At 48.6% G+C, this 7,850-nt stretch overlaps 1 protein-coding gene across 3 annotated transcripts in view; it reads right to left on the bottom strand.

Annotated features, from left to right (window-relative positions):
* The window catches only part of SMG9 (SMG9, nonsense mediated mRNA decay factor), a 17,962-nt gene extending 10,112 nt beyond the window's left edge, over window positions 1–7,850 (bottom strand). For 2 of the 3 annotated variants that reach the window (XM_018554615.1, XM_018554618.1), the window contains exons 1-5: window positions 6,429–6,611; window positions 4,927–5,001; window positions 2,821–3,046; window positions 1,123–1,220; window positions 50–162 (exon numbers count right to left, since the gene is read on the bottom strand). In XM_018554615.1, coding sequence (XP_018410117.1) covers window positions 50–162; window positions 1,123–1,220; window positions 2,821–3,046; window positions 4,927–5,001; window positions 6,429–6,584 — 668 coding nt within the window. In that variant the 5' untranslated portion in view covers window positions 6,585–6,611. Of the gene's footprint in view, window positions 1–49; window positions 163–1,122; window positions 1,221–2,820; window positions 3,047–4,926; window positions 5,002–6,428; window positions 6,612–7,818 lie in introns of those variants that run through there. The other variant, XM_018554617.1, reaches the window with a different exon arrangement.

Genomic DNA, 7,850 nt, shown 5'->3' with positions numbered 1-7,850 from the left:
TATATATATATCTCAATCACAACATGTATTCATTTCTTGCCCATCTTACCTCTGGTCATCATCTGGGGAGTTGCCAGAAAGCAGTGACATCATTGTGGATTTCCCCGTACCCTGAAATCCAAGAACTCCCACCACGAGGACATCTGTTTGATCCAGCAAATACTGAAAATGACAAGAAAGAACCCATAACACTGCAGAATGCAATATATAACTATCCCAGAGTAAAGATGTCACAGTTCTAACATCAAAGATGCTCTCATTCTCTCTCTATATTGTTTATTTTTTTTCAGAAAGCTGTGTAAGGAACAGTGATTTAATGTTCCTGTAGTCACATCCATGCTTGCTATATGTTACTGCTCTCTGCACACTACTAATGCTTACAAGTGTGGCAGTCCTCCTAGAACAGATGTTTTAGATTTTGGAAGTGCTGCTTATACTGTATCTGCTCAGGCAATGTATACCCGTACAGGTGTGTGCACTGGAAATACATTATATGCAACACACACGCTTTAGATAGAGGTGGGACTGACAGGTTTTTACAGGAAACCTGATTGTGCAATTTTAGATGGGGATGCACCAATACCGTATATTCGGAGTATTGATACCAGTACCGTGTGCCCCGATTATCAGGAAGTCGGGCGGGGGATCATGACCCGTCGCCCGGCTTCCTGATTGCATGGGAAGCTCGTGTTGTATCGAAAGAACACCGGTATCACTTGCTGGAGCTGCCTGGCAACAAGTGAAGCCGGCTTCCTAGCCAATCAGGAAGCCAGGCGGCACGTCATGACCCGCATCCCGGCTTTCTCATTGGTTAGAAAGCTGGCTTCACTTGTTGCTAGGCAGCCTGACTTCCTGACCAATTAGGAAGCCGGGCGGCACGTCATAGCCCACCACCTGGCTTCCTGATTGGAAAGGAAGCTGGTTCCATGCTCCCTCGGTACTCCCGGTCAAAGGGAGATCTCCCCGTGACCGGAAGGTCCGGTATCGGAGGTAAAAAGCGGAGCATTTGGGGGGAGTACGAGTACTCGCCCAAATATTCGGTATCAGTGCATCCCCAGTTTTAGAGAATGACAAAGTTGTTTTATATTTGAACCATGACAGGTGACAAAGGCCGACACCTACCTCAATGGCACTGTCACACCAGTTCATGTATTCATCCACCAGTTTGATGCAGTGTTTAATCTTCGGAGGAGGCATCAGTTTTGCCTGGCCAACGACAGCTGCATGGTAATGAGAAAAAAAAAAAAAAAAGTAAACATTAAAAGAATACCACCATAATCCACCCCTAAAGCACATAAATGTGCTGGAGACATTCCGCTCAATTTGATGCATTCCCATCTCCCTGTAAAAAAGAAACAGGAAGAAATTCTCGCCCATGGGACTGCACTTGCACCATTATCTAGAGTTGTCAATAATAGAAGTCACCAGCACTCAATAATGTGCAAGAAGCCTAAGCACCTTTATTCATCTGTCACATGTGTCATCAAGACAACTTTTCGGGGCTACGCAGGTTGCCTTCATCAGAGCAACATATTAACTATGCCCCCCTGAAAAAGGGACCCTGCAAATCCACAAAACGTTGGCTTGATGGCGCATGTGACAGATCAATAAAAGTGCTTATGCTTCTTGCACAATATCGAGTGCTGGTGACTAGGGATGCACCGATACCGATACTAGTATTAGTATCGGTGCAGAGTATTTGGGCTATTACTTGTACTCGCCCAAATGCTCCGATGCCTGCCCGATACTTCCTGTATCAGTAAGCTGGGCAGCGAGTCATTAGACGCTGCCTGGCTTCCTCATTGGCCGGCAAGCCAGCTTATGATAAGGGAGCGTAGAGCCGGCTTCCCGGCCAATCAGGAAGCTGGGCACCGTGTAATGACGTGGCACACGGCTTCCTGATTGGCCGGGAACCTCATGACGAGGGAGCATGGAGCCGGCTTCCCAGCCAATCAGGATGCCAGACACCGCGCCCGGCTTCTAGAAAGCTGGCTCCATGAAGCATGTGGACGGCCTTCCTGCTAATCGGGAAGCCGGGTGGTGAGTCTTTACACGCCGCCCGGCTAAATCAGGAAGCCAGGTGGCGACTCATTGCACGCCACCTGGCTTCCTTGATGTTACTTCCAGGACTTGGTATCGGCGACTACCGGAAAGAAAAATATCAGTACTCTATACCGAAATACTGGTATTGGTGCATCCCTACTTGTGACTTCTAATATTGACTGTACTTGACACAGCGCCATCCATGTTCTCACTTCGAGCACAAACATCTGTATTTGAAGGTCTACACGCAGTACGGAGTGCAGAGTCACTGGATTACGTAGAGGAGATCTCCAGAGTTTGCGTTTCTTCCCTAAACTTCTGTTTATTTAATTGATCATAAAGAGACCCTGTCACAAGTAAATGTAAAGAAAGAACAGAATTCTTATCCTTCCTGAGGCTCTGAACACTACGCTAATGCTGAGAAATCATCCCCTGAAGTCCACTGGAAAATAGACATTTCCGTGAGTGCTAATTTTCTTTGCACCCCGCAGTACTCATTAGTTCCTCCTGCTGAACTCCACGTCATTACTTTGTTCCAGCGACATGGAGGTCAGCCGAATAAACCATTGACAGCTGCAGGGGGATACAGGAGAATGACATTTGTGGAAGTGTCGGTTTCCCAGCAAACTTTGAGGGGCCATTTCTCTACATCCGAGTAGTGTCCAGTGATGTGGGCGGCAGGAGCGGCAAGTACTGTATTCGGTTTCTTCTTTACAGTTACGCACTTTGTTAAAAAGTTTTTAATTATATGATGGGATCTCTTTAAATTGGACTTACGATCAACATTTCCACCTGCGCTCGCTGCAGCGCCCATGCCTCGGTTCTGAATCTGATACACTGGCTGAGTCGGGCGCTGTCCCTCCTTCTCCACCTTTGCTGTAGAGGCAGATGGTGGCGGAGTGGCGCCCTCTGCTGCTGGGGCTGGCTTACCCTCTTCTCTGGCCTTCATAAGGACGATTGGCTTTTCAGGTGCGGCTGGAACAGGAGCAGGGGCCGGCTTTGGCTAAACCAACGACAAAAACTCAGATATGAATACAAAGTTATGGTTATGGTCAACACATAAATAATATACAACATGTTTAAAGAGTCAAGTCTCTCATATGTGATGTTTTTCCGGACACTGAAGAGTTAAATGAGCAACAGAGGCCAACATTTTCTTTTTAGTTTTGGATAGAATGGAGAGGGATTAGAACACCTGTCAGGTTTTTATTACTGTCTGTGTCCTCATTAGGTAGATTCATCACCTCTATTTGTCTTGGTGAACGGTATTACTGAAAGTGATAGAAAATTCCATATTTTTGGTTTTCACCATAACAGGAATAGATGGGAGATTCCAGTAGGGACTACCATGGATTTTCCTCACTTTTGAGGGATTTCCTCTTACTTTTCAGTATGTTTATTGGACAGAAAGTGAAGGGAAATGTCCCTAATGGGACACAGATGGCAAAAAAGCTGACAGGGGTCATAACCCACCCAATTATCATTCTCCTTTTAGTTTGGGATAAGTTAGAGAAGGGTTAAAACTAGGGACCAATTTTTCCGTATCGAGTACCAACATTTCGCTTTCGGTACTCGTCGATACCAAGTACAGATAATGGTGCTTCTGCTGGCATGGGGCCGGCTTCCCAGGCGGGTGGCGGGTAGTGACATACCACCCAGCTTCCCGACTGCCCGGAAAGCCGACTCCATGTTGTTTGGCCGGCTTGATTGTGATTGGCCAGGAAACCCGCTTCCCAGCCAATCAGGAAGCTGAGCTGGGCGGCGAGTAATGACCTGCCTCCCTGATCAGCCAAGAAGCCGGCTTCCCGATCAATCAGCAAGGAGCCGGCTTCCCGATCAATCAGGAAGGCAGGAGGCGGGTCATTACTCGCCGCCCAGCTTCCTGAACGCACGGGAAGCTGGCTCCATGTTCCCCACGGCGCTGCCGGCCAGAGCAAATCTTCCTCTGATCAGAAGCTCTGCTATCGAGGAAGGTATTGGAGTATTTGGGTAAAGTACGAGTACTCGACCAAAATACTCAAAATCGGCACCGATACTGATACTAGAATCTCTATCGGTGCATCCCTAGTTAAAACCCTTAGGAGTTATTTTTGCTTTCGGTGTTTAGTATCTTATGGATGCAACGTGGAAATCTGTCCAAAATAAGGGATATTCACCTCTTGGATTGCCGTCACTGTCCCCGTAGAAAGATTTGCTTACACCTTCTGTTTGGGTGACAGGTGTAACTTCAAAGTGTCACTAAACCGTCAACCCAAAAACAAGTTTCTGACCCCGGCATTATATATAAAACAACACCTCTCGATTTTATTCAGCAAACTATGTTTTTTGTAGGCATACTAAATCTCCCCTCGACCTGTCAGTACTTTTATGTGTTTCGTATTAAAAGGAGAACTATGGGGTCAGGGCTTTTCCCCATAGTTCTCCTTAGGGTAACGGGAGGACACAAACTAGCGTCCTCCCGTCACCCTAAGCTCAATATACTGCGAGCTACAGCTCGCCATATACTGAGACGCCGGAGCGGATCCCGACATCGATGTCGAGATCCGCCCAGCTGCGTGAGTGACAGCTGGCTCTGCCTATCTAGAGGCAGAGCCAGCTGTACCCGCCCCCTCCCCCGGCCGTTCCGCCAGTCAGCGCTGGCGGATCGGAGCGGGGAGGGGGGAATCCAAAAAACCGTGACAGGATCGAGAGGTGAGCGAACGCCGGTATGTGTTCGCTCACCTCCCGATCTACTGAGCCGACCTGTGACAGTCTCATTGTCACAGGTCGGCTAGAACTATGAGGTGAGTGAAAAGCACTCCTCATAGTTCTCCTTTAAGAGAGACAACATACATTTTGCTGTAGAGTAACAGAATACAGCACACGAAGGGCAAAGTAACTTACACGCTCAGCGGCCGGTTTGGCCAAGATGATCGGGGTCTTCTGCATGGTGTAACCAGAATTCTCCTCATTTCCATCCTGAACACAACATAGGTCAGTACAAAAAAAAAAGGACATAACAGGCAACATATATCAACAAACAAAAATAAGCAGCAGTAGAAGAAGATGAATGACACACAAACTTTATCTAATGGATTTAAAGGAACAAATAGAATGGTCCAAAAACAGAGAAGGGGCCACAAAGTTATTAAAGAAGAACTCCAGGTTGTAGAAACATTAACCCTTGTGCACTGCAAGGGTTAACTGCCTGTTTTTCGTTAGGGTGATAATAAAGAAATACTCGCCCGATCCTTGGTCTTGTGGCATGTGTAATATGAAACACGGTCAGAAAGGTAAACTGCTTGTTAAGTCTAGGGGTGCAGTAATACATACCTTACTCCTCGCCCTGGCAGACTCCCTCCATCTGTGCGACTGCACCCACAAAGTATTCCCTATAAGGTGTTCTCAGCCACACTCGCCCTGCATTGTACATGATGATGCAGAGGGACCGCCCACAACCTGGAGCATCAGAGAGAAGAGCAGCAGAGTCTGCTGGAGGGTAAGGGAAGTAATATCTCCTCTTCTATGACCCCCTAGACCTAACAAGCATTTAACCCTTTCAGTCCAGGGTGGCCCTAGGGCAAGGGTTTCTTTTTTCGTCTCATATCCGGAGTTGGGCTTCAAGCAGAACTTTTACTTTCATTTAAAATGTAGCACAGGTTCTCTTTAATGTTTCCGTTCTACGTCATGTGTCTGGCTGATAAGAGTTCTTCTTTAAAGGTTTCTATGTTATCGTGACAAATGTTGTTTGGAGACAACCCCGGATGCATCGAAGTCAAAGAACAATGTAGCTCATGTCAACCAATCAGCTCCCACCACTCACTAACCTAATGACAATCTGATTGGCTGTTGTGTGCTGCTGCTCTGCACACATTTACCAGGGATGCACTGATACCGGTTTTTCGATACTTTGCTTTCGGTACTCGCCGATACTGAGTACCGATACCGGTGCTTCTGCTGGCATTGAGCAGGCTTCCCGGGGAATCCGGGCAGTGGGTAATGACAGCCCGCCCAGCTTCCTGATTGCTCCATGTCGTTTGCCCGGCTTTATTGTGATTGGCCAGGAAACAGGCTTCCCGGCCAATCAGCATCGAGCCAGCTGAACAACCAATCAGGAAGACGGGTCATTACTCACCCCCCAGCTTCCTGATCGCACACGCAGCTAGCTCCATGTTCCCCTATGGCACTGCCGGTCAGCGGAAATCTTCCTCTGACCAGAAGTTCCAGTATCAGGGAAAGTATCGGAGCATTTGGGCAAGTGCAAGTACTCGCCAAAATACTCGGCACCGGTACCAGTATCGGTGCATCCCTGATATTTACTGTCCGTTACGGCGCCATCTGGGATACCATACGCCTTATTTCCCATAACATGAGCATTTAACATTGGCATCACCCACCGTGCTCACCCATCGGTCTTGATCGCGGTCACGCAGCATGGGGTCTCTTTCACGCGGAGGTTCTGACAGGTTCAGGTTGCCGGCGGGCCCCTGGTCCATCCAACGGCGTCTCCTGCTGCGCCCAGGAACGTACATACTGGGCTGGCTGTGCCCGGAGTCAGACATGGTTCTGTTCCATTGAAGAGAATTAAACATCGGGTTAAACACCAACTCGTGCAATTAGTCACAGCCTGGCCAATGTTATCTAGAAGACGCTGACACTGCGCTAAAGTCAAAAGGTTCACTAAGAGTAAATCTGTAAGCTACGACCGTAACGGACCTGCCTAAAGGTGGCCAGACCTGTATAGATTTTATCTTGTCAGCTTGAGGGCGGAAGAGACTGTCACAGGTCGGCTCAGTAGATCGGGAAGTGAGCGAACACATACCGGCGCTCGCTCACTTCTCTATCCGGTGACGGCAGAGAGCCGTGACAGGGGAGGGACTGGATTCCCCCCTCCCCGCTCCTCCAGCGCTGACTGGCGGAACGGACGGGGGCGGGTACAGCTGGCTCTGCCTCTAGATAGGCAGAGCCAACTGTCAAACACGCAGCTGCGGCATCTCAGTATACGGCGTCTCAGCTGTACTGAGACGCCGCAGCCGGAACGGATCCCGACAAATCTGTTTGGATCCACCCAGCTGCATACGTGACAGCTGGCTCTACCTATCTAGAGGCAGAGCCAGCTGTACCCCCAACAACCCCACCCCCTCCGGTCCGCCAGTCAGCACAGGGGAGGGGGGAATCCCTGCAGGGAGTCGTGAGTGATAGTCAACGCTCTCTGCACGGATAGATCGAGAAGTGAGCGAGCAACGTTATGTGTTCGCTCACTTCACGATCTACTGAGCCGACCTGTGACAGTTTCATTGTCACAGGTCGCCTAGAACTATGAGGTGAGTGAGAATCACTCACCTCATAATTCTCCTTTAACTAAGCTCCTGGAGCTCAGCTCCTACCACCCTGGCATCCCCATCCACGGACTATGCCAAATTTGGGTAAGCCTGCATACCTGCCCTGGCAAACAGTGTAGCCTATAAGGGTGGCATTTAGGTAAAGTCATAATAAAAGGTACAGCTACCCTTTAAGAGATCAGTACAATCTGCTAACCCATCCCTTTCTTGGAGGACATCAAATTCAAAACCTCTACACATAGAAGGTCCACTGATAGCAGGTTCTCTTTGCAACCCACTTTCGTTTTCTGAAAATGGTGTAATTTGGATATAATGGAACTTTAAGGGACAGGGCAGCCGATTCCAAAAACATAGCAACCCAGAGTTCCCAGGTACCCCCTGCCAGCACTGGCTACATAAACCCCCCAACGAGGTTCCACAATCCTCCCCTTGTAAGATGTGACAACCCACTCACCAGCATTCAGCTCTGCTCCCTCTCTGCTTCCA

The sequence above is a fragment of the Nanorana parkeri genome, unplaced genomic scaffold, assembly GCF_000935625.1.
Source record: "Nanorana parkeri isolate BGI_ZX_2015 unplaced genomic scaffold, ASM93562v1 scaffold166, whole genome shotgun sequence".
NCBI lineage: Eukaryota > Metazoa > Chordata > Amphibia > Anura > Dicroglossidae > Nanorana > Nanorana parkeri.
Note: the sequence above shows the minus strand (reverse complement) of the source record. Positions and strands in the feature narration are given on the sequence as shown.